The sequence below is a fragment of the Elephas maximus genome, chromosome 7 (genome assembly GCF_024166365.1).
Source record: "Elephas maximus indicus isolate mEleMax1 chromosome 7, mEleMax1 primary haplotype, whole genome shotgun sequence".
Classification (NCBI taxonomy): domain Eukaryota; kingdom Metazoa; phylum Chordata; class Mammalia; order Proboscidea; family Elephantidae; genus Elephas; species Elephas maximus.
In genome coordinates, this window is record NC_064825.1 from 52,830,434 (window position 1) to 52,854,108 (window position 23,675).

The 23,675-nt window shown below is 53.7% G+C and overlaps 2 protein-coding genes across 12 annotated transcripts in view; one reads left to right on the forward strand and one right to left on the reverse strand.

Annotated features, from left to right (window-relative positions):
- The window catches only part of NUMA1 (nuclear mitotic apparatus protein 1), a 73,619-nt gene extending 55,061 nt beyond the window's left edge, over positions 1 to 18,558 (forward strand). For 9 of the 10 annotated variants that reach the window (XM_049889974.1, XM_049889969.1, XM_049889972.1 and 6 more), the window contains 20 exons: positions 600 to 687; positions 2,002 to 2,125; positions 2,634 to 2,791; positions 3,080 to 3,197; positions 3,290 to 3,407; positions 3,757 to 3,897; positions 4,859 to 4,981; positions 5,133 to 8,552; positions 8,991 to 9,032; positions 10,489 to 10,557; positions 11,980 to 12,090; positions 12,177 to 12,395; positions 12,483 to 12,640; positions 13,930 to 14,176; positions 15,107 to 15,335; positions 16,068 to 16,204; positions 16,586 to 16,762; positions 17,041 to 17,157; positions 17,293 to 17,499; positions 18,081 to 18,558. In XM_049889974.1, coding sequence (XP_049745931.1) covers positions 600 to 687; positions 2,002 to 2,125; positions 2,634 to 2,791; positions 3,080 to 3,197; positions 3,290 to 3,407; positions 3,757 to 3,897; positions 4,859 to 4,981; positions 5,133 to 8,552; positions 8,991 to 9,032; positions 10,489 to 10,557; positions 11,980 to 12,090; positions 12,177 to 12,395; positions 12,483 to 12,640; positions 13,930 to 14,176; positions 15,107 to 15,335; positions 16,068 to 16,204; positions 16,586 to 16,762; positions 17,041 to 17,157; positions 17,293 to 17,499; positions 18,081 to 18,092 — 6,015 coding nt within the window. In that variant the 3' untranslated portion in view covers positions 18,093 to 18,558. The remainder of the gene's footprint in view (positions 1 to 599; positions 688 to 2,001; positions 2,126 to 2,633; positions 2,792 to 3,079; positions 3,198 to 3,289; positions 3,408 to 3,756; positions 3,898 to 4,858; positions 4,982 to 5,132; positions 8,553 to 8,990; positions 9,033 to 10,488; positions 10,558 to 11,979; positions 12,091 to 12,176; positions 12,396 to 12,482; positions 12,641 to 13,929; positions 14,177 to 15,106; positions 15,336 to 16,067; positions 16,205 to 16,585; positions 16,763 to 17,040; positions 17,158 to 17,292; positions 17,500 to 18,080) is intronic. The other variant, XM_049889977.1, reaches the window with a different exon arrangement.
- On the reverse strand, positions 675 to 22,029 carry IL18BP (interleukin 18 binding protein). Of its 2 annotated transcripts, XM_049889988.1 has the most exons (7): positions 21,957 to 22,029; positions 21,498 to 21,579; positions 20,917 to 21,123; positions 20,151 to 20,271; positions 19,919 to 20,066; positions 19,500 to 19,659; positions 675 to 1,392 (listed from the first exon to the last, which is right to left on the reverse strand). In XM_049889988.1, exons 2-7 carry the CDS (start codon positions 21,523 to 21,525, stop codon positions 1,187 to 1,189), a joined length of 870 nt encoding a protein of 289 aa, XP_049745945.1. In that variant the 5' UTR covers positions 21,526 to 21,579; positions 21,957 to 22,029; the 3' UTR covers positions 675 to 1,186. The 2 variants fall into 2 exon arrangements, with proteins under 2 accessions (XP_049745945.1, XP_049745944.1); XM_049889987.1 differs by lacking the exons at positions 21,498 to 21,579; positions 21,957 to 22,029 and having other exon boundaries at positions 20,917 to 21,426.
- Between the last annotated feature and the right edge of the window lie 1,646 nt (positions 22,030 to 23,675).

The window sequence follows — 23,675 nt, forward strand, 5'->3', positions numbered from 1 at the left end:
ATCTCATGGTTCCTCTCTGGGATTGCGGTTAGAATTAGCGGCATGAGAGAGGTGGGTAGTTCCTTCCTTCCTTCGACCTTTTCTCTGCTCCAAGTTGGTCATAGACTTGGTAGAAACAAATTCTAAAGAAATAAGGGACAACAACAGAGCTGGCCAGGAAAATGAGATCAACTCTGTAGCTTTGGAATTCAGAGAAGATTTTACAGCTGAGATGGTGGATAAGCTTTGGATGAGCCCCAGAGGTGTTCTCATTTAGACAAATGACAGCAATCCGGGTAAATCTGGAAGAGGCCAATATAGTCAGAGCTTTCTGACTAATTTCTCTTTGCCTGTTCACTTCTCTTGTAGTCAGGAGTGATGTCAGTCAGGACTTCTGGCTGACTCTGAGTGCAGAGTGGGGAGAGGCAATTGGGGTGACCTGTCTCAGTCGAATGTTCCTGGCTGGGCCATGGCTTCAGGATCTGAGAGAAAGAATGGGTTCCAGCAAGCTCCTGGGGCTCAAGAAAAGCTGGGAATGGAAATGCCAGGCTGGAGCTGTCCATCTCTTCCGGGGTTTCTGTAACGCTAGCTGATGCTCTTTTTCTCTCTCTGTGGCTCAGGCTGAGTTAGCTGTCATTCTCAAATTTGTGCTGGACCATGAGGATGGGCTAAATCTTAATGAAGACTTAGAGAGCTTCTTGCAAAAAGGTAAGTAGGGGGGTACTCCTGAGGACCTCCTCACCTCTGAGCTGGGGGCTGCTAGGGTCCTGAGCTGCTGAGATGTGCAGTCGGGGGGTTGTTTGTAATTCCAGCACAAGGCACAGAGTTGGTGCTTAGGAAGAGTGTGTATAGTAGAGTAGGTACACGTCTATTCCAATCCTCCCAGTTCCTAAGGAGCTCTTCCTGGCTACCTGGCAGTGGTTAGCAGGTTTTTTATGACTGATTATGTCTGCTGTTAAGTTGTCCTTGACTCCACTACCCCTTTTATTTTTTTATTTTCGAAACAAACACTACTATAGGCTTAGAAATTGGGAGTGTACGATCTATGAAAGTGGTTTCCTCCCTCATGAAGCTTGTGTTCTAGGTGAAAAGGCAGATACATAAACCAGCAAGTGTGATAAGGAATGTAAATGATAGAGCGGAGAGGTGCTGGGTGTCCCACATGCCCTGGCTGGAAGTACAATAGGCAGAGTGATGGTTCTGCCAGTCATCTAATGAAGACATCATTGAGCGATAATAGGAGTAGAAAAAATGGGTAGAGGCAAGTTCTCTTGTAGCCATTGAATTTGATGTTCCTCAAATTCAGGTTCCTTGTGAGACCATCAGGTGGAGATGTTGGCGTGCAGGAGAGAGTCTCGGGCCAGAATAGAGGTTTGAAAGCCAGTGAGTGGATGGCCACTGAAGCTGTGGGCACTGTGGGCAGAGACAAGGAGGCCTCATCAGAACTCTGGGGAGCACCAACATTTCGAGGGTGGGTGGAGGAGGGAGGAGCTATTGAGGGAGACTAAGAATGGGCGGCCAGAGACGTAGGAGAGCCCTACGAAAGTGGTCATGGGAACCAAGGAAAGAACCGGTTTTGAGAGAGGGCGTGTTGGCGGTGTGAGCTTTCAGGATGGGAAAGTTCAGACAGGAGGTCAGTGACTCTGATGTGAGGGGTTGTTGGGTGCTGAGAGGTGGTCCTGGCTCAGGGCTCCCAAGTTGCCTCTGCCATGTTGGTTTGAGGGAAAAGCATAAGCACCTCGTCAAGTTCTGAGCATGGGAGAGAACCTCACTCCACAATACTTACACTGATCATCTCTGGAGACGGAAGTCCATCACTCGATTTTGCCTAGGGACACTGACTCCTCGATAACCTGCACACCAGGCTTTAGGTTCTGCCCAGTGGCCACGCTCTGTAGTTTACATGTAAGTGTTTGTGGATTTTCTCCCAGCAAGGCAAGTTCTCAAAGCGCGTTCTGATGCCCAGCTGTTCACCCTCTTAGCAACCACTCTGTGGTTTGTTTGTCCGTTTCTTCCCCCCAGCTCCTGTCCCTTCCACCTGTTCTGGCACCATCTCTGAAGAGCTCTCCCCACCCAGCTACCAGACCAAGAAGGAGATTCGCTTCCTAGAGCTACAGAACGTTGCCTCCTCTTCCAGTGGGAACAAGTATGTGCTGGCCCTTCTTCTGGGGCAAGGCCTCAGTATCCAGTCCTCATATCCCTGTAGTCCAGAGTCTAAGCTGTGACCAGCCTCTTATCTCTGCTGGGAGCTCTGAGCATCCTTTTGATCTTGTGTTTCCTCACCTCACCCAGCACTAATTGGGGGAATTGGTTGGGATCTGTTTGGGGCCGGAGGCTGCCTGCAAAGGCAATTACTGTTTATGGAATACCTTTCTTCCTTGGAGACAATGCTGAAGTCCCTTCTCTCAGTGCAGCTCTGCAGAGGCAAGGAGAATTCATCACTTTTTTGGGGGGACAAAGAGATTAAGGCTTGGAGATGGAAAACAAAAAGTTCTGTCAAGATCATGTTACGAGGCCTGAGGCAGTGCTGCAAAGAGCCCAGCCAGTGCTCCAGCCATAGGCCCCTCTCCCCACTACTATCCCTGGCTATTGCTGGGTGCCTCAGCCCTTAGATCTCAACTCTGACCATGACTTTTGGGCCATCTCCTCCTCAGCTTCCTTGTAGGATCTCCAGCCTCCCCCATGGGCGACATCCTGCATACCCCACAATTCCAGGTGAGGCGGCTGAAGAAGCAGCTTGCAGATGAGCGAAACAATAGGGATGAGCTAGAGCTGGAGTTGGCCGAGAACCGCAAGCTCCTTACCGAGAAGGGTAGGTGCCTGGTACACTGGCAGATGTGTGTGAATGAGCAGCATTTAAGATTTCCATCCAGGGAAATGCTGGACTTGCCTGGGGAATGTCCCTTTAGCCTCCCCTATCGCACCCTGTGCTGGCCCTGAAGCTCAGCCCTGTGCCTAGGGTCAGATTGACCTCCTGTAAGCTGGATTTTGTCCTTGCCACCATCCTCCCTACTCCTTAGATTGGATACCCTACTCCTCCTACCTCCCTTTCCTCTCCTTTGTGCTCACTCTCCTCTTCTCTTCCCCCACCTTGGGGCAGATGCACAGATAGCCCTGATGCAGCAACGCATTGACCGCCTGGCACTGCTCAATGAGAAGCAGGCATCCAGCCCATCGGAGACCAAGGAGCTTGAGGAGCTACGGGGCAAGAATGAGAGGTATAGCCCACCCTGCCTGCCTTCAGCTCTCAGCCCCTTCCTGCCCCTAGTGGTGGGCCACACTATCTTCTCACTGCTTCCCTCCCTCGCAGCCTCACTATGCGGCTGCATGAGACTCTGAAGCAGTGCCAGGACCTGAAGACAGAGAAGAGCCAGATGGATCGCAAGATCAACCAGCTTTCTGAGGAGAATGGTGACCTTTCCTTTAAGGCGAGTGGTGAAGGGCTTAATCCACATGTGGAGGGCCTCTCAGGGCTGAGGTGGTCTGGAAGGCCCCCAAGAGAGGGTTAAGAGAGACTCTCTCCAGAGACCCTGCATACTTTGCCCCTTTCCTTGTTGCATAATTGGGTATGTTAAGCACCTTGGTGGGGTACTGGATTGTGGCCCTAAATTTTGATTTGTACTTCTGAGTCACAGACGTGATTGGTTGTGATTGGTTTGAGGGAAGTTGAAAGGATAGTTGGAAGCCATCAGCCCCTGGAGGCCAGGGAGCGCAGATTGGCAGCCGTGTTGCCAGTTTTGGCCCTAGGTGATGGGGATTCCCACCTATCTATCTCAGCTGCGGGAGTTTGCCAGTCATTTGCAGCAACTACAGGGCGCCCTCAATGAGCTGACAGAAGAGCATGGCAAGGCCACCCGGGAGTGGGCGGAGAAGCAGGCCCATCTCGAGAAGGAGCTCAGCACAGCCGTGCAGGACAAGGTAAAATGCTCTGCTTCGGGGACTCAGGGTCACCATCTCGACCATGGGTTCAAAGTGGAATTCAGTTTACCACTATTCTTTAGGGTCTTTGGGAACTACGCTAACTTGTCTTCAAGGTTTAGTGGTGCTCTGTAATGGAAAACTTGTGGACTTAAGTCCAGGATACGTAAGTTTGAATCCTGTCTTGCTGTTTACAAGATGTGGATGTTGGACAAGTTATTCAATCTCGCTAGGTATCCTTTCCCCAAAATGGGAGTAGTAATAAGATTAACTGTGTCATCAGTTACTGTGAGATAATACATATAAAGTGCTTAACACATTGTGGTGTGGCATAAAGTAAGCACTCAGCGAATTAGGTTCTATTATTATTATTGTTAATACTAAGAACCCAACTCTGGTGCTTATTAACAATGTAGCCTTTGGGCAAGGCACTTAGCATCTGTGCTTCACTGTCTTGCTCTGTAAAAGGGCAATAATAGCTACCTCTCAGATTTGTTATATGGATTAGAAATTCAGAGGCTCACCCAGCACATCACCCGGTCTGTAGTGGATGCCTAGTGAACCATTGTGGGGAAGTAGGTGTGGGGCTGGGGTGATGCTGTTGCTGCTGCTGCTGCTGGCGATGATGCCCAGACAGTCAGGGAATATTTCTGGTTGTTTGGATAATCTAGAAGCCAAGACTCATGTGAGGAGAGCTATATAGTAAGGAAATTTGAAGTAAACTCAGTAGCCTTGGAGAAATAGTTCACATTATAACTTCATTCAGCCCAGGAATTAGAGTTAGAAAGTCGGGTCCCTCAGGGTCCCAGGTCTCTATGGTTTCTGAGTCTTTTCTAGGCCAAGGCTAAAGGAAGTCTTGGTTACAAGATGAAAGGGTCCCCTGCTGTTGTCCACAAGGGCCTGTGTGGTCATCTGGACTACTCCACCCCTCTGTTCACATGGGTCTCTTGTTTACTCCCAGAAATACCTTGAAGAGAAGAATGAAATTCTTCTGGGAAAACTTTCACAGCTGGAAGAACATTCAACCCAGCTTCAGGAGAACCCACCCCAGGAGAAGGGTGAGGTGCTGGGTGATGCCTTGCAGGTAGGAATAAATGGGAGCAGCCAGTAGGACCTGTGTGCTGGGATTGGGTGACCCTATGTTCAGCACGTTCGGATTCCTGGTTATCCTATTCCCAGAGGGGCCTGGTGACTGAGGAGTCATGCTTATCACATTTGTTTCTTTATCCCACCAGCTGGAAGCCCTGAAACAAGAGGCAGCCACTCTTGCTGCAAACTATGCCCAGCTCCAGGCCAAGGTGGGGGAGCTGGAGACTGAGCGGGGCCAGCAGGAAGCCAAACTACTTGCCGAGCGGGGCCACTTTGAAGAAGAAAAGCAGCAGCTGGCTGGTCTGATTGCTGACCTGCAGACCTCTGTCTCCAACCTCACCCAGGCCAAGGAAAACCTGGAGAAGTCCTCGCAGGCTCAGAATGCCCAGCTGACTACCCAGGTGGCCACTCTGACCTCCAAGCTCACCACACTGAATGCTACCCTCCAGCAGCAGGATCAAGAGCTAACTGGTCTGAAGCAGCAGGCGGAGAAAGAGCAGGCCCAGCTAGCCCAGACTCTCCAGCAACAACAACAGGCCTCCCAGGATCTCCGCCACCAGGTGGAGCAGTTGAGCAGCAGCCTGAAGCAGAAGGAGCAGCAGTTGGAGGAGGCAGCCAGGGAGCAGGAGGCAACTAGGCGGGACCACGCCCAACAACTGGCCACTGTTTCCAAGAAGCAAGAGGCCTCCTTAAGACAGAGGGACACAGCTCTTCAGCAGCTGGAGGCACTGGAGAAGGAGAAGGCTGCCCAGCTGGAGATTCTGCAACAGCAACTTCAGGCTGCTAATGAAGCCCTGGACAGTGCCCAGACCTCAGTGACACAGGCCCAGCGGGAAAAGGCAGAGCTGAGCCAAAAGGTCGAGGAACTCCATGCCCGTGTTGAGGCAGCCCACCGGGACCAGCATGAGGCCCAGGCCCAGGTGACAGAGCTGGAGGCCCAGTTGAGGTCTGAGCAGCAAAAAGCAACTGAGAGAGAAGGGGTGGCCCAGGAAAAGGACCAACTCCAAGAGCAGCTCCAGGCCCTTGAGGAGTCCTTGAAGGCCACCAAGGGCCTCCTTGAGGAGGAGAAGCGCCGGGCTGCAGACGCCCGGGAGGAGCAGCAGCGTTGTATCTCTGAGCTGGAGGCAGAGGCCCGGAACCTGTTGGAGCAGCGTAAACAGGAGCAGAGGGAACTAGAAGAAGAGAAGGCTGGGCGCAAGGGACTGGAGACCCAGTTACAGCAGCTTGGGGAAGCCCATCAGGCCGAGACAGAAGCCCTACGGCAGAAGCTGGCAGAGGCCATAGCCTCCCAGCGCAGGGGTGAGAGCGAATATGAGGAGCTCGTCAAGGAGGTAGCTACCTGGCGTGAGCGATATGAGGATAGCCAGCAAGAAGAGGCGCAGTATGGCGCCATGTTCCAGGAACAGCTTGTGGCTCTGAAGGAGGAATGTGAGAAGGCCCGCCAGGAGCTGCAGGAGGCAAAGGAGAAGGTGGCAGGGATAGAGGCCCACAGTGAGCTCCAGATAAGCCGGCAGCAGAACGAGCTCACTCAACTCAAAGCCAGCCTGGCTAGAGCCCTCCAGCAGGTCCAGGAGAAGGAGGTCAGGGCCCAGAAGCTTGCTGATGACCTCTCTGCTTTGCAGGAGAAGATGGCTGCTACCAGCAAGGAGGTGGCCCGCCTGGAGGCCTTGGTGCGCAAGGCAGGAGAGCAGCAGGAAACAGGCCCCCGTGAGCTACTCAAGGAGCACCCAAGGGCAGGAGATAGAGAGGCAGAGTGGCTGGAAGAGCAGCAGGGCCGCCAGTTCTGTAGCACACAGGCCACACTGCAGGCCATGGAGCGTGAGGCAGAGCGTATGGGCAGTGAGCTGGAGAGGCTGCGGGCCGCACTGATGGAGAGCCAGGGCCAGCAGCAGGAGGAGCGTGGGCAGCAGGAGAGGGAGGTGGCACGGCTGACCCAGGAGCGGGGCCGGGCCCAAGCTGACCTTGCTCTGGAGAAGGCAGCCAAGGCAGAGCTGGAGATGAGGCTGCAGAATGCCCTCAATGAACAGCGTGTAGAGTTTGCTGCCCTGCAAGAGGCACTAGCCCATGCCCTGAGGGAAAAGGAAGGGAAGGATCAAGAGCTGGCCAAGCTTCGTGGTCAGGAGGCAGCCCAGAAAACAGAGCTGGGGGAGCTTCGGCAAACCTTGGAGCAACTGAAAGAACAGCTAGCTAAGAAGGAAAAGGAGCTGGCTAAGAAGGAGAAGGAGCGCCAACAGTCTGTAGGAATGACCAGTGGAGAAGATGCTTCTGGGTCAGGAACCCCGTCTGGGGCTGTTGGAAAGACAGAGCCATCAGGTGCAGAGCTGGAAGCTCTGCGGGCAGAGGTGAGCAATCTGGAGCAGCAGTGCCGGGGGCATCAGGAGAAAGCCTCCAGCCTGGAGCGCAGGCTGGAGGCTGAGCGGGCCTCCCACACAGAGTGGGACAATGCTCTGGAGACATTGAGGAGCCAGTTAGAGGAGAAGGCCCAGGAGCTGGGGTGCAGTCAAGATGCCTTAGCTTCAGCCCAAAGGGAGTTGGCCACTCACCGTGCCAAGGCCCAAGACCACAGCAAGGCTGAGGATGAGTGGAAGGCCCACGTGGCCCGGGGCAAGCAGGAGGCTGAAAGAAAAAACAGCCTCATCAGCAGCCTGGAGGAGGAGGTGTCTATCCTGAATCGCCAGGTCCTGGAGAAGGAGGGTGAGAGCAAGGAGCTGAAGCGGCTGGTTGTAGCCGAGTCAGAGAAGAGCCAGAAGCTGGAAGAGAGGCTGCGTCTGCTCCAGGCAGAGACTGCCAGCAGCAGTGCCAGAGCAGCAGAGCGCAGCTCTGCTCTGCGGGAGGAGGTGCAGACCCTTCGGGATGAAGCAGAAAAACAGCGAGCAGCTTCAGAAAATCTGCGGCAGGAGCTGGCCTCGCAGGCAGAGCGAGAGGAGGAGCTAGGCCAAGAACTGAAGGCGTGGCAGGAGAAGTTCTTCCAGAAGGAGCAGGCCCTCTCTGCCTTGCAGCTTGAGCACACCAGCACACAGGCCCTGGTGAGTGAGTTGCTGCCTGTCAAGCACCTGTGCCAGCAGCTGCAGGCTGAGCAGGCAGCTGCTGAGAAGCGCCATCGTGAGGAGCTGGAGCAGAGCAAGCAGGCAGCTGGTGGGCTGCGGGCCGAGCTGATGCGGGTCCAGCGGGAGCTCGGGGAGCTAGTGCCCCTTCGGCAGAAGGTGGCAGAGCAGGAGCGAACAGCCCAGCAGCTGCGGGCAGAGAAGGCCAGCTACGCCGAGCAGCTAAGCATGCTGAAAAAGGCCCATGGCCTGCTGGCAGAGGAGAACCGGGGCCTGGGGGAACGGGCCAACCTTGGCCGGCAGTTTCTGGAAGTAGAGTTGGATCAGGCTCGGGAGAAGTATGTCCAAGAGCTGGCAGCTGTGCGTGCTGACGCAGAGACCCGTCTGGCTGAGGTGCGGCAGGAAGCACAGAATGGTGCCCGGGAGCTGGAGGTGATGACTGCCAAGTATGAGGGTGCCAAGGTCAAGGTCCTGGAGGAGAGGCAGCGGTTCCAGGAAGAGAGGCAGAAACTCACTGCCCAGGTAATGTGCCCCACCCAGCCACACCCTCAAAGATCGGACTGAGAGGGAGGGGACCAGGGCCTCTGGCGCCCACATTATTGCCTTAAGCTAAAGATCTTCCCTCACTCACCAGGTGGCAGAGGAGTAGAGTTCTTTTGCCCCTGTTGTCTTCAAGAAAAGTATCAGTATCTTCCCCCTCCCTGAAGGCCCTGTCCCTGGAGAGTTACACTGTGAAGGCCATCAGCCCTTTCCAGAGGCACACTGTGAGGAGGTGTGGCTGCACTGGAGGCCCCAGAGGCCGCTGGGGTCTCGAATGAGCCAAACCGGTATTTCTTAAATTACTAAATGTCTAGTGCCTTGGGAGCAAGTATCAGAGCTCACTGACGTCAGCTTGGCAGCCAGTCCAGTCCTCTTTGGCCCTATCTCACTCTGTTTCCATTGCCCCTCCCCTATGCACAGGTGGAGCAGCTAGAGCTATTTCAGAGAGAACAGACTAAGCAGGTAAAGCCTGGGGTGCTTGCTAAATGCTGGCTGCTTAAGCGGTGACCAGTCTCAGTGCATGGCTCCGGCTCAGCTTGCCTCCGCCAGCTCCCGTTGTGAACTGTTTGTGAAGGGGGCAGGGTCAAGCCGTGGAATCCAGGCCCAGGCTGTCCAGGAGTGCGGTGTGCTGGGTCCCCTGGGGCCTCATCTCACCCATCCCAGGTCGGCCTCTTCACCCTTCTGCATTTTTCTCTCATCTGCTTGTCAGGGAGGAGGGGTAGGATGGGCTACATATTTCCCATGTCTGAACCAGGGACAGAATCAACCTTCAGGGTTCTTGACCCTCCAAGTCATGTTCCGAGCTAAGGAGACGCAACTAAGAGGAACAGTAGAATTACTTATGGACCTTGTTTAACATAAGCCCACAGAGAGTATGAATTTACTGAAGTCGTAACGGTGATATGCAAGGCAGCCCTCAGGGTTAGGGAGGGCAGTGAGCTCTCAGGTGCCTGCACATTATCCGCCAGGACAGGACCGCTGCCCGAGAGCGTGGTGTAGAGATCTGGGAGCAGGAAGGTCAAGGCTGAGAGGAGTGGGAGGGGTCTACACTAGACAGAGGAGATCACTAGACCTCAAGGCTACAGAGCTGGTATTTAGTGAGAGCACCCTTTCTCCACTCACCATCTGAGGAGCCTGAGATGATAGGGGACAGTCAAACAAAGAAGAGCAAACAGTTAGCAATGGAGCCCTTGCCTCTCCCCTCTGCCTGTCATGCTTGAACACCTTGAATGCCTGGAGGAGACAGAGGTGCTTGGGATGGCTGGCCGTTATGTTCCCTCTTGTTCTCTTCTTCCTTTGCTCTTTGTGGGAACAGGGTGGGTTTTGAGTATGCATGCTGCCCCTGGCCTTGTCTTCCAGCACTCTTTTCCCCAATGCTAACTAACCACAGTGGCCACACTGCTACCACCAGCCCTAACAGCCTATGGATATTGGGAAGAGGTCTGAGCATCTGTGTGCTTTGGCTTTGGCAGTTTCTGGGACTAGAAAGAGGGATGAGTATTCATGCATATGTCTGCTAGAGTCATAGACTAGGTCCCCTGTTCCCAGCCCAACCTGGGAAGGTTGGGTTGGGTAGCAGCAGTGGCAGCAACACCAGAGTGATGGTGAGGTATCAGCTCCCCAGAGTCCGTTCTGCTGATTCTGGCAGCTGCAAGGGTCAGGCAGGCCTGTCTGTGCAGGCTGGGGTGGAGGTGAGTATGGCAGATGGCTCAGGAACATCTGTGTGTTGGATCCCTTCACTCAGGTTATGCCAACCAGCCTGGGCAGCATTGAGTCTTTTCCCTAACTGGAGGCCAGAGAAAGATCCCGAGTTTCCCCTTCCAGGAACACCAAGGATACTGGTCTGGGGAAACACCAGACTTTGAACATGCAGAGGATGGCCTCCTGAGTCTTCTCTTCTTCCCTTCGCCCTCTCCAGGTGGAAGAACTGAGTAAGAAGCTAGCTGACCATGACCAAGCCAGCAAGGTGCAGCAGCAGAAGCTGAAGGTGGGGATGATGGGGACTAGACCTGACCTCTGCTTGTCCTTAGAGGGTAGGGGAGGGAATGGGCCCTGTGTGTCCTCACCCTTGGGCTATGATGGGTGAGAGGACGGGGAGAGGCTCCCTGGGTGCCTGGCAGCCTCTGGAAATCTGCCTGTCTCAGGAAGCCCCCATGTGCCTTCTGGGAGCTCTTGAGGGAAGGCTAGAGCAGCTCCCATCCCTCTAGACCTCCATTGTCCAGTATAGTAGCCACTAGCCACACATGCTATTGAAATTTAAATTAATATAAACAAAATAAAATTTAAAATTCAATTCCTCCGTCACACTAGCTACATTTCACATGCTTAGTAGCTATGGGTTGCTATTGGCTACCCTACTGGACAGCACAGAGACAGAACATGTCCACCATCCCAGAAAGTTCTATCGGACAGTGCTGATGTAGATAGTCTGGGCACAGGGAGTGAGCGTGTTGATATTTAATATTACAATTTAATAGCATTCTGATGTTTTCAACTGTGTCATCTTTTGTTCAATATTTGCATTTTGCATTTAGTCAGGGACAAAGAAAATAGGCACCAGCGGCCTTGGAACTCACTAAAGCCCTGGTGGGTCATAGGAGTTGATGGGAGCTCAGAGCATCGTTTCCCTGCTCTCCTTCCATACGTATCATGCCACTTCATGCCTAAGAAATAAACAGATATCTCTCATGCTCCGTGTGGGGCCTGCTCTGTGCTAGGAGACGTAGGAGAGGCAAAGGCAGGGTGGCCCAGCCCAGCACCTCTAACAGACCAAGCACTGTGCGAAGCATAGCAGGTGGACAAAGACTCAGACACGGTCCCTGTTCTGAAGGAGGCTGTGGTCTGGGTGGGAGGCAGCACTGGCATAGTGAATGAGCCCACACAGGGTTTGGTGTTTTTTAGGTGAAGCAAGATTCAAACCTTACTCTGCCATTTAGTCACTGTAACCCTGATCATTTTGCTTAAATCTCTGAGTTCAGTTTCCTCATCTCTAAAATGGGGATAGTTACTTCTCAGAGTGGTTTTGAGGATGAATGAGTATATCCTCCAGAGAGCTCACATGCCAAATGCCTAGCTCTGTGCTCTGCCCCAACGTGTCCCTGAGAATCTGTTTCCTCTCCTTCTTGGAAGATTGACTTGTATTCTCATAGATTGAGACAGTTTGTGCCTGGTCTCAAAAAAGGCCAAAGTAGGGCTGTTAGAACTGTGCCAAAGAGAGCAAGTGGCAGGGGCCAGCCAGGAAAAGCTCCCATAGAATGCAGACTGAGTGGTGGCTGAGTAGGCTGGAGTTGGGGGAAAGTGTGTGTTAGTGTCGTGTGACAACGGCCATGGAGCCGAAGGGCCAGGCCAAGACTGGATTTGGGTGGAGCAGCCAGAGCGGCCCTGCTGATGAGCCTTTCCATGTTCCCAGGCCCAGGGAAGCGAGAGCCAGCAGGAGGCCCAACGCCTCCAGGCCCAGGTAAATGAGCTGCAGGCCCAGTTGAGTCAGAAGGAGCAGGCAGCTGAGCACTACAAGCTGCAGGTGAGGAGCCCTACCCTCGCCCATCCTCCCACCCTCCTGCCTCTGCCCCACCCCATCCAGCCCTCCCACTCTTTCTGCCCACACAGATGGAGAAAGCCAAGACCCATTATGATGCCAAGAAGCAGCAAAACCAAGAGCTGCAGGAGCAGCTGCGGGGCCTGGAGCAGCTACAGAAAGAAAACAAGGAGCTGCGGGCTGAAGCTGAGCGGCTGGGCCGGGAACTACAGCAGGCCGGGCTGAAGACCAAGGAGGCTGAACAGACCTGCCGCCACCTTACTGCCCAGGTGCATAGCCTGGAGGCACAGGTAAGTGTCTAGCTGGAGAGACTCTCCTCACCCTGCATGTTGGATCCCTGTGCTTCCTCTCCTGCCTTCCTGCACTCTCCCCCGCAGGTTGCCCATGCTGACCAGCAGCTTCGGGACCTGGGCAAGTTCCAAGTGGCAACTGATGCCTTAAAGAGCCGGGAGCCCCAGACTAAGCCCCAGCTGGACTTGAGCATTGACAGCCTGGACTTGAGCTGCGAGGAGGGAACCCCACTTGCTATCGCCAGGTCAGAGGCACCCTCCCTTCCTAAGCCTGTTGTTCAGAGTGCCTCCTGTTGATCAGGGTGTATCCTGGAAACTGGGGTTAGCGAGAGAAATAAGATGCAATTAGTTCCTTTGCCTTTTGAAAAGGATAAAGAAAAAGAAAGTATGCCAGCTGTCTGTAGAGGGCACAGGGAGGGGGAAAAGAAGCCAAGAGTGAAAGGCTCTGTGGAGACAGTCACTCCCGCTTTGCGTTTTGAAGAACACATAAATGTGTGTACCTGGTGGACAGGGAGAGCAGTGGGAACAGAGGCTGAGAAAGAGCTGCATGGGCTGTGGGGAGTGAAGGCTGGGAGGGCTCAGCAGGCCCAGATCCCAGGGGACCGCAGTACTCCTGGTGGAAGGAGGCTAGCACTTAGGCCTGATCCTAAAGACACTGGGGAACTTTGGAAGGGGCTTAAATTGAGGAGTATGTGGTCAGATTTGCATCATAGAAGGATTATTCTGATAGATAGTAGAGGATAAAACAGGAAACACATTTACTGTTTTTATTAAACACTTATATGGCACTTACAGTTATAAACACTTGAAAAATATTAATTCACTTCTCTCTCAATAATCCTCTGAGGTAGGTTCTACTGTCATCTTTAACAGACAAAACTGGGGCTTAGTGGAGTGGTCACTTGTCCTTTCTTGTTCAGGAGTCCTTGCTTATCACCACTGTGCTGCCTCTCTCAGTCTAGGTGAGAGATGAGGCTGAATCAGGAAGGACATGCGAATGGAGTAGGGTGTGGTCAGCCGATGTCAGGAGACTCAGTGGTTGGGTCTGACAGGAGAGGGGTGTGGTAGGGATTGTACCCATGTTCATGGTTTGCGGCCCTGGGCAGAGGGTGCTCCCACTCGCTGAGATAGGGGATGAAGGAGGGAGGTACAGACACACAGGCTTAGTTTGGAATATGTTCTTTGTGAAGTACTGTGGGCATCCGGGGGGATGTCTCAGGCCAACTGGATATATGGCTCTGGAGTTCAGGCTCTGGGAATTACCCAGGCAGAGATCAGGGTGTCCCCAGCATTGAGGCATTGGGAATAGCCATGGGGAGGGGACTAGATGAGCTCACCAGAGCTACAGCAGATTGAAGGGAGGACCCAGGTCAAGGGATCTCTTTGTTGCCTCTGAAAAATCAGAGGGAGAATGGGGTGCTTAACTTTGTCTGCTTGTTGTAATAAACATAGGAATGATCACTTTGGCACAAAAGGATGGACAAAATGCCTCCTAGCCCTAGGAATCTCACCTCAGCAGTCTTCCTTTCCACAGCAAGCTGCCTCGTACCCAGCCAGATGGCACCAGTGTCCCTGGAGAGCCAGCCTCACCTATCTCCCAGCGCCTGCCCCCCAAGGTAGAATCCCTGGAGAGTCTCTACTTCACCCCCATCTCTACTCGAAGTCAGGCCCCCCTGGAAAGCAGCCTGGACTCCCTGGGGGAAGTCTTCCTGGACTCAGGCCGTAAGACCCGCTCCGCTCGTCGACGCACCACACAAATCATCAACATCACCATGACCAAGGTCAGGCTGCTGGGAGTGGGCTACAGAGGCTTCTAGTGACCAGCCTGAGGGCAGTAATGCCCACTTCCTCTGAAGGGCATCTTTACGTTGGATCCTCAGAACAGCCAGAGGGAGGGAGGGAGTCAGGCAGGCAGGCAGGCATTACCAGCCCATATTTTACAGATGAGAAAACAGATCCCGAGAAAGGAAGTGATGTGTTTAGGGCCTCTTTTGTATACGAAGGGGCAGGGCTGGAATTGGATCCCTGTCTTCACTTAGACTAGTGTGTCCTCTCTACGTGTAGCACTGATCCTGTGCAGGCTGAGGGGAGAGAACGGGCAAATTGCAGCTCATCCTGTGCCTCCCAGAACACCCTGTGTGGCTGAGCTGTATTGTGGACGCCTGCCAGGCAGTGGACTCTTGCCCTTGTTTCCCTATCCCAGGAGGAGGTTGTGGGGGGACAGGGGGAGATGTGCTTTGGTGCAGCAGGGACACCTATGTATGGGTACCCTCTGCTAACAAGAACCTGGAGAAACTCTAGAAGATGGTCAGTGCCCTTGGTCTGAGGGACAGTGTAGACTATGGGGCAAGCCTAACTACTGCACAAGACATGGGTTCTAGCCCCAGCTCTGCCACTTCCTAACTGTTTGACCTTGGGCCAGTCCCATTCTTTTCTTTGCACCACACCTCAAAGGACTGTCTTAATAGTCAATGGAAAAATGGATGGAAGAGTCTAGACATCAAATCTCAGCACCTTGTGAGGGATTTTGGCAACAAAGCCCATTTTTTGCAGTGTAGTGCAAACTAAGGCCCCTTGCTAAGCAGCGTATGAACACTTGGAGATATGCATGGGATCTGAGGGCCTTCAGGAGGGGCAATGGAAGACTTTTTTTTAATAGAGGGCTAGGCTTCCACCTCACCCATCACAACAGATTTCATACTCTCTTCCAGAAGCTGGATGTGGAGGAGCCAGACAGCGCCAACTCATCCTTCCATAGCACACAGTCTGCCCCTGCATCCCAGGCGAGCCTGCGGGCCACGTCCTCTACCCAGTCTCTACCCTGCCTGAACTCTGCCAATGACGGCAACTCGGCTCTACTCAGCCTGCCTGGCTACCGGCCCATCACTCGCAGCTCTGCTCGCCACTCCCAGGCCAGGGTGTCTAGTGGGGCCCCTTCAGGTAAGGGGGCTGTGGGAACACCTAAAAGTTAGACTAGAAGCAGATCCTGGCAGAGGGAAGAGACAAGACACTTAAAAATCCAAGGCTGGTCACCTTCTCTCACTCTTCCTCCCTGCAGCCTCAGGGCCTTGCCTGTCCTTTAGGGGCTGTGCTGGGGCAATCGGGCCGATGTTAATCTCAGCCAGAGCAAATCAGAGATGCTCACCAGGAGTAGTCAAGGATTCCCAGCATGATAGTTGACAGCTGAGCTGCTGTTGAGAGTCCTTCTCAGGTGATCATGGGCTGCTGGAAGGGCCAGGCTAGCCAGTGTTCTATCCTCAGGGACTACTTGGAGGCTTTTGCTCTCTGGGCCTCAGAGACCCCTCTGGGTATCAACTCCTGGCCATCAATTAGTTTTTCTTGGTGTTGGGCACCACACCTTTACAGCTGAGTAGGATGTAGTCACAGCCTTTGCATATAATTTCTTTTGACCTCCCCAGGGAGAGAGCAGTGAGCAGACCCTCACGGTACATGGGGTGCCTATGCCCTACTCCTGTACCTGCAGCACCAGATCAAAGGATGACTCTGGTGTACTGGGCTTGATGTTCACGGGGCAGGCAGAAGGGGGTGTGGTGGCAGTAAAGGCTGATGAGATACCAGTGGTGGCAGTAAAGGCTGATGAGACACCAGAGCCAGTGGGTGACCTGCTGACTCCAGCCCCCACACTTGCCCCAACTTCCCTGCCTCCCACAGGAAGGAACAGTTTCTACATGGGCACGTGCCAGGATGAGCCAGAGCAGCTGGATGACTGGAACCGCATTGCAGAGCTGCAGCGGCGCAATCGCGTATGCCCCCCGCACCTGAAGACCTGCTATCCCGTAGAATCCAGGGTGAGTCCTGGGGTCATCTGAGCAGGACCTGCCCATGCTGGCTCAGGCCTTCCTTGGCATTCCCCTTCCAGTGCTACCTGCTGACTTAGCTGGGTCTCTGGACTGCTGAGGAGGGTGACCTTCTTACACACCCAGATGGGATAGCCAGCAGGAAGGGAGCTCAAGACTGAAGTTATTATGGGAGGGCAGTAGCTTGGAGGAGTCTGCTGGGGACTGCATTTCTCATGGCCATTTGTCTAGGTGTGGTGAAGAGAACTGGAAGGGAGGCCTTTTGAGGTAGGAAGGCTCCAACTGCTCCAAATGTCAGCCTAGTGAAGAGAGTGCTGGGGCAGCCCCATTTCCATACAGTTGGAGCCTACCCACCTCTTCTACCACATACAGCCTTCCCTGAGCCTGGCCACCATCACAGATGAGGAGATGAAAACTGGTGATCCCCAGGAGACCCTGCGTCGGGCCAGCATGCAGCCAGCCCAGATCGCTGAGGGCACTGGCATCACCACCCGGCAGCAGCGCAAACGGGTCTCCTCAGAGTCCCACCAGGGCCCTGGCACCCCTGAGGTGGGTAATGTTGGTTCCTCTGTATTTTGTTATGTTGAGCACTCTGCCCAGGTCAGGCCCAGCTCACCATGTTTGAAACGTGGACTCAAGGGAAGGCTTCTCTCTCCAAGGGCCTGATGTAGGCAGGGATGGGGACTGCTGGAAGGGAAGCCTCTGGTTGTGGGGGGCAAGTTGGACACAATGACTTATAAAGTCCTCTTCAGCTCTGAGACACCAAGAGACCTGGTTTAGGTTGTGAAGTCTTCTTGCTGTCTACCTAATTATTGTCTTCCCCATAGTCTAAGAAGGCCACCAGCTGTTTCCCACGCCCTATGACTCCCCGTGACCGACATGAAGGGCGCAAACAGAGCACTATCAAGGCCGAGGAGAAAGCAGCTCCAGCTGTTGTTAAACAGGTTAGTCTGGGAGTGAAGGAAGATTGTAAGGAATGTCCTCGAGGGGCCTTGCTGGCAGAGCCCTGGGTCAGCAGGCTGACCTGGGAAGGCAGCACCGGGTTTCCCGATTTGGGTTTGACAACGCCTCCCCAACAGGCTGACCGGCGCCAGTCAATGGCCTTCAGCATCCTCAACACGCCCAAGAAGCTCGGGAATAGCCTTCTGCGGAGGGGGGCCTCAAAGAAAGCCCCATCCAAGGCCTCCCCCAACACCCGCAGTGGAACCCGTCGCTCTCCTCGCATTGCCACCACCACAGCCAGCGCCACCAGTGCTGCCACCGCCACCCCTCGGGCCAAGGGCAAGGTGGAGGCCCTGGGGTTGGGGGAAGGGGGAGTGTGACTCGTAGGAAGCCTGATGAGAGAGGATGGGCCCTCCCCAGACTGCCCCATGGGGCAGCATCCGAGGCAGGGCCAAGCCAGGCCACGGTGCGGGGGGCGGGGGGTGGTTAAAACGTATCCCATGTCCTAGTTGGAAACCCTGGTGGCGTAGTGGTTAAGTGCTACAGCTGCTAACCAAAGGGTCAGCAGTTCGAATCTGCCAGGTGCTCTTTGGAAACTCTATGGGGCAGTTCTACTCTGTCCTATCAGGTCGCTATGAGTCAGAATCGACTCGATGGCACTGGGCTTGGTTTGGTTTTTCGGTATCTCCTAGTTAACTACTCATTACTGAGGGAGGAAATAGATGGCTCCATTCCTACTGAACTGAGAACACCCAGTGTTTCTTAGGCATAGCAGACAATTGTTAAACTGAAAATAGATGTCTCCAGGGCCTCCCCAAGGATGATATCCTGGTCAGGGGTGTATGGAATAGGCTTCTGAGCCAGCTCGTTTAGGCTGGCCAGCACAAGTTTGATCCAGCCACGTGACTATCTCTGTCTCTTTCAGGCAAAGCACTAAAGGGCCAGTACCAGTGAGCAGTCCCACCTGTGTCCCCAACGCTGACCTCGCCTGGTCCTTCTGCTGTCCCTCTCAGTGCCTTCTCTCAGCTCCCAGGCCAATGGTGGCCAAACCCCAAGAGACAGTGATGCCTCCCACACCCTGTGCCCCATGCCTCAGGGGTGGGATAGGGTAGCAGCCTTCAGAGGCAGTTCACCCCCAACTTCCCCAGACTTGCACTGGGGTGGGATTTGGAGTGATGGGAAGGTTTTTAAGGGCCAGGGATGGATCTTTTCTAAATGTTATTACTTGTAAATAAAGTCTATTTTTCGCCCTTAAGTGCTGAGCTGCCTTGAGCCATGTGGAAAACAAGGGAAATTTGGGCTGTCTGGAGCATACATAGGTTTTGTCTCTGCTAAGTCTTCCAGAACCACCTACTTTCTCTCAGATCCCTTTTCGGGCCATATTTTTCCCCAGGATCCCGCCATGCTCCATTTCTGGGCTCTGCTTCTGCAGAGCATTATGGGCTTTTTTTTTTTTTTTTTTCTCCTGAGGACCTATGTTCCACCGAGGGAGCCCTGGTGGCACAGTGGCTAAGTGCTCAGCTACTAACCGAAAGGTTAGAACCCACCAGCTCTGGGAGAAAGGTGTGGCAGTCTGCTTCTGAAGAGATGTACAGCCTCGGAAACCCCATGGGGCAGTTCTACTCTGTCCTACATGGCCGCTATGAGTCAGAATCACGATGGCAGTGGGTTATGTTCCTGAGTCTGGTTTTGTCTTTAGCTGCTGAGTGGCAGTCCCTTTCTTCTATACTCCCTCATAGGGAGGCCAGGGTCCTGCCAGTGAAACTTAGGCTTAAATAAGCAGATGCAAAAGATGTCTCCATTCAGTATTTATGAGTACCCACTGTGGGCCCTGCTGGGTCCATAAAGATACAGCCATGGATCACAAGCAGCCTCTGCCCTCCTCTCTTCCCTGGGGCAGTCCATTAGAGGCGGAAATACAGATACAACAGTAAGTCCATACAGAATGTGGCCAGATCTGAAATAGGGTTGACCAAAGGACCAGAAGTGAGAGTTGTCTGGGAACAAGGATGAATACTTGGGATGCCGGAGAGTTATACTGGAAATGTAGCCAGCGTCCTGGGATACTGGGCTAAGATGCTGATAGGTCTTGGAGGTTTCTGAGTAGGACATCAGGAAAATTAAGTGGATGGAAAGAGAAAGGCAGGTAGGAGGAGGAAGCATTTAGGAGATTATAATTTTCTAGGTAGATGAGAGGAGAGTTTGAACTTGGTGAGAGCAGGGAGACGGACAGGAGGGAACCAGAACAGGAACCTTCAGAGGAGGGGACTCCCAAGCCAAGTCCAAGGCAGGGCAGGGGTGTGGTGGGGGAGGAAGTGCCGCTTGCGATTAGGATTATATTAACCTTCCAGGTAAGCGGGACCCCGGCTGTGGTCAAGGTTGCTGTCCTGCTGTTGGGATTGTGCGCTGATTCCTGGCCCTGCTGATGTGGGCAGCTGTAGCCCTGGGTGGTGGCTGAAGGGGGGGACTTCTTGAGTGGGAGGCAAGGTTGTCTTCAGCCCAGCCTGGAGAAGTAAAGGCAGACAAGGATCAGGGCCAAGGGATGGAAGGACATCTCTTGGCACTTTCCTCCAGGGTGTGCCCCCCACCCCAGTCCTAAGTTCCTTTTTGTTCCCACCTCAGGCTTGGGGCCTTGGGAAGTGGTGGCCATGAGCTGTAGGGGTGCTCTGAGCAGAACCCATCCCTCCCTCCCACATCAGCCATGTGGCCCACACTGAAGCAGAGCTCCTCCTGCCACCAGATACCTTCCCTTGGGTTCCTCACCCAGAGCTGGGCCAGGACGACGTGATGCTGGGCAGTCTGTACAAGATCGATGAGAACACAGGAGAAATTGGTGCTGCGCAGGGCAGGGCTCAGCTCCTCCACCACCAAGGCCCCCCGCAGCCAGGTGCTTGTGCTCCCATGAACCCGACTAGAGCAGGCAGGAAGGAAGGTCCAGTCATGAGAGAACCGCAGGGAGCCTCCCTCCTGCTGGCCTCACTGCTGCGTTCCTCACCTGGTGCTGCCCTCCCGCAGCCGGCCTGGGAGGTGCTTGATGAAGGAACCATTGCCCAGCCAGTAGAGGATGCTGAAGGGGAAGCGGCTGCAGCCGGTACAGGACAGTGTCAGTGTTCCATCTAGGGACAGGTGCAGTGTTAGCCTTCAGAGACGGCCCTCCCCTTTGCTGTGCTCCGCCCTGTCTCCCCAGTCAGGAACCTGGAGTGTCGCTGTGCATTCTGCCTAGGCGGAAAGTCTGTTAAAAGGGAAGTACAGTTGCCTACAAGGGAGGTCTGAGCAAGGGGGATTTGAAGAAGGGCCCTTGGTTCATGTGATGACTCCTCTTCTAAGCCCATTTCCTCAGGATGACCTTTTCTAGTGCTCAGCCTCTATGACTCTAGGAGCCCAGGCGGCAGTGCTAGCAGGCTGCTGCTCCTCTGCCAGTGAGCAAGCAGAAAGCTCTGGTGTGGGGTGGTGGTGGTGGGGGAGCCTTGGAGTGCACTGCAAGCAAGGCTCAGGGTCCTCTGACCATTCCTCGTGTCTTGGGTTCTCTCCATCCCATTAGATAGGGAGCACCTTGGAAGCTGGGCCTTGAGCCTCCACCCTCTACGCTGAGTGCGGAATGGAAAATGGTGAGTGCTCAGCCAACTTAGCCTGTTTGGTGGTAGGCTACATGACAGAAGGTGGGGTGGCTGGGAGATCAACCCCACCCTTGGACCCTCTGTGTCCATAGCCCTCCCTCTGACCACTGTGCCCTCCAAGTTCCCAGCATAATTGCTTCTTACTTGGTGGTACTTCCACCTCTGGCCAGGTCATCTCCAATGCTGGGCACTGCTTAGCTGTTGGGAGTGTTGGGGGCCCAAAGGAGTAGGGGTCCTGCGTGATCCCAGCTGAGGCAATGGCAGCTGTAGTGCTCTGAGGTATAGGTGCGGCTCTGGCTGGCACATTGATGACGTGGACACACAGGAGCAGAACCCACAAGGGACTGGAGTCTGAGGAAAAGATAGTCACAGAGGTCAGTAGCTGTCTGAGCTGCCTGATAATGTGCAGCATCCTGGCTCATTAAGGTGGACCTTGGCTGGAGAGGGAATTACTGCATGAGTAAGGATGTAACTCCAGCCCAGAGATGCCTGGGATCCACTCGGAGTATCAGAGGAATAGAAGGACCCTTCCACCCCGACCCCTTAGCCCTTTTTGAATGGAGCCAAAGCCACAGCACCTGGACAGAGGCTTAAAGCAATAGCAGAACGGTTGGTTGGAGTTCACCTGGAGGCCAAGGCTCAGGACTCACCATACTGCTCCATTCTATTCACAGGTCCCACCCTACCCACCCACCCACACCCAGCCCCAGCCCCAGCCCCTATACCTGGTGTTCTGTGCTGTCTCAGGGTCATGGTGCATGTGTCAGGTGCTGGTGCGCCTGGCTCTGTGACAACTTCCCCCTTCCTCTGGGGGACGTGGAGGAGGAGAATGACGAATAAACTACTTCTCCCTTATCTTCTGAGCTTGCCTAGGTCCCAGCTGTCCATGTGGCCCTCTCCTTCCTATAAATTCCACAGCCCCTCCCTAGGTTTGAATTTTTCTCTCAGTGGGCTGCCAGTCCTGTCTGTCCTGTCCAACTGTCCCAGTTGCTAATTCCTGGAGGACAGGCATCTAGCGTCAGCTGGAGCTCTTTCAGCACTTAGTAACAAGCTGGGGGTTCATCTAGTGACAACCTCTCCCAACCCTAATCTTATGACCATTAATATGCTGTTATCTAGTTCAGTCTAACCCCTTTGTTACAGGGATGGAGAAACTAAGGCCCAAAGAGGGGCCAAGGACTTACGTAGTCACATAGGGAGGCAATGCTGTCTTCACTGCTTTCTGTGGTAGATGAGAGCTGACAACTGGCCAGAGCTGGTTCTGGGAAGGGCAGGATGTGTAGTGAAATTCTTCTGGGAAAGAACTGGCCTATTTCAGTTTCACTTTCAGGGGGTCCAGAACAGGCACTGGTGACACATTCCTAGGCCCGACCCTCAAGGTTCTTGCACTCTGCCTACCTCTTTTTGAACCAAAGCTCATGGCCTTCTGCTTCCTCATTCATATTTACACCGATATTCAAGGGGACAACTGTCCTAGGCACTGAGGACTCCAAGTCAGAACATTTTGACCATTTCAGGCTCAATACCATACCAGCACACCTACATCCTGGCCTTTTTCAGGCTCCCTACTCCCCTAACCACCAGCCCCAAGGGTCCCCAACATCCATCCCACCTGTAAATTTCTTTCTCTTCTCTCACCCTAGCCACTTTGCTTAGAGCTATGGGTTCATTAGTAAGTCTAGATCTAGATTCCCCCTACCTGGCTCCCAAGAAGCCCTAAAGAGCCCTCCTTTCTCAGAATTTCCTCTTCTTGGAGTTCCAAGTCTCAATTCAGCTGTGTCTGGTCCACGTGAGCCAGGCCACGGGGAATATGCTGAGTGCTCACCTGCCTTGTATGTAGTCTCACAGCTATGCTGAGAAACTTGGAACACAATCTAGAGAAAATTGGCCCTGACGGTGGGGGGAGGGCACTTCCGAGGGAAGAGGGGGAAGCAGGGTAATCAAGTGACCCAGCACTCTAGCAACAAAAGGTATATAACTCTCTGTAAATCTGTCAATAACGACAGAAATGGAGCTGGGTCTGTAGCAGAAGCTGGTTGGAGGTCCATGGCAGAGCCACGATACTAAGGTGAGGCAAGTGAGGAGCCTTGAATGCAAAATTGAAGGAGGTGCTCACTCTCAGGGTGGTGGGACTATGGAGGCAAAACCAGGACTGGGTGATCCAAAGCATGAAGGTAGAGGGCAAGAGCTAGGAGTGTTGGATGTCTGTGATCAGGAGGGTAAGAGTGCTGGTTGCAGAGCCAGGGAGACCAGGAGGTGGAAATGAGTTTGGGGGATGTATCAGGAATATAAAAACAACCCAGTTGCCATCAAGTCTATTCTGATTCATGGTAACCCTATGTGTGTCAGTAGGACTGTATTATCAGGAACATAGCCTGCTATAATCCCACTTTTTTTATGGAAAAGCCAGATTCCCATTTCTAATTTAGACCTACGTCTTTTCCAAAATATAATCTACTGACTTCCAGACCAAGCTGGGTGGAGAAGTAAGCTGTCCCGGCTTGGTTTTTAAGTCCTATTACATCACCTGTTTGAAATGTCAGGCTAAAAGTCACACCCTCTTCAGCTCTCCTGCGGAGGATGGACAGGAAACAGGACTCCACCTCAGAGGGTAACCAAGAGCAGAGTTGTGCCCCTGGGAGATTATGGGACTATTAAGTATGGAGACAGAGCCCTGGACGGCCTGGCCTCGGCTTCTCACATGAGGGTAGTGAGGACAAAAGTGAAAGGAAAGGTGGTACCTGTACCCTTCGACCAGACCCCGTTCCACTCTCTGAATTGGGCCCACAGGTGACATAAGCAGTGGGGAATCGTGGGAAGTCACTGCTGGCTGAGAGAAAAGCCAAGGTTGAGAGTGGCCTGAGGAGTGAGGGTGGTGGCAAGCACTGACCTCAGGCGTGGCT

Bases quoted from the DNA above. Each gene is read 5' to 3' on its own strand.
- IL18BP (XM_049889987.1), bottom strand. From the start codon at position 21,184: ATGCTGCACATTATCAGGCAGCTCAGACAGCTACTGACCTCTGTGACT. The intron at 20,272-20,916 runs GTAAGAAGCAAT...ACCTGTCCCTAG, and splicing joins AGAGGTGGAAGTACCACCAA to ATGGAACACTGACACTGTCC. The intron at 1,393-19,499 runs GTTAATATAATC...CTCTGCCCACAG, and splicing joins GGGTCCCGCTTACCTGGAAG to TGCCCACAGCTTCAGTGGCC.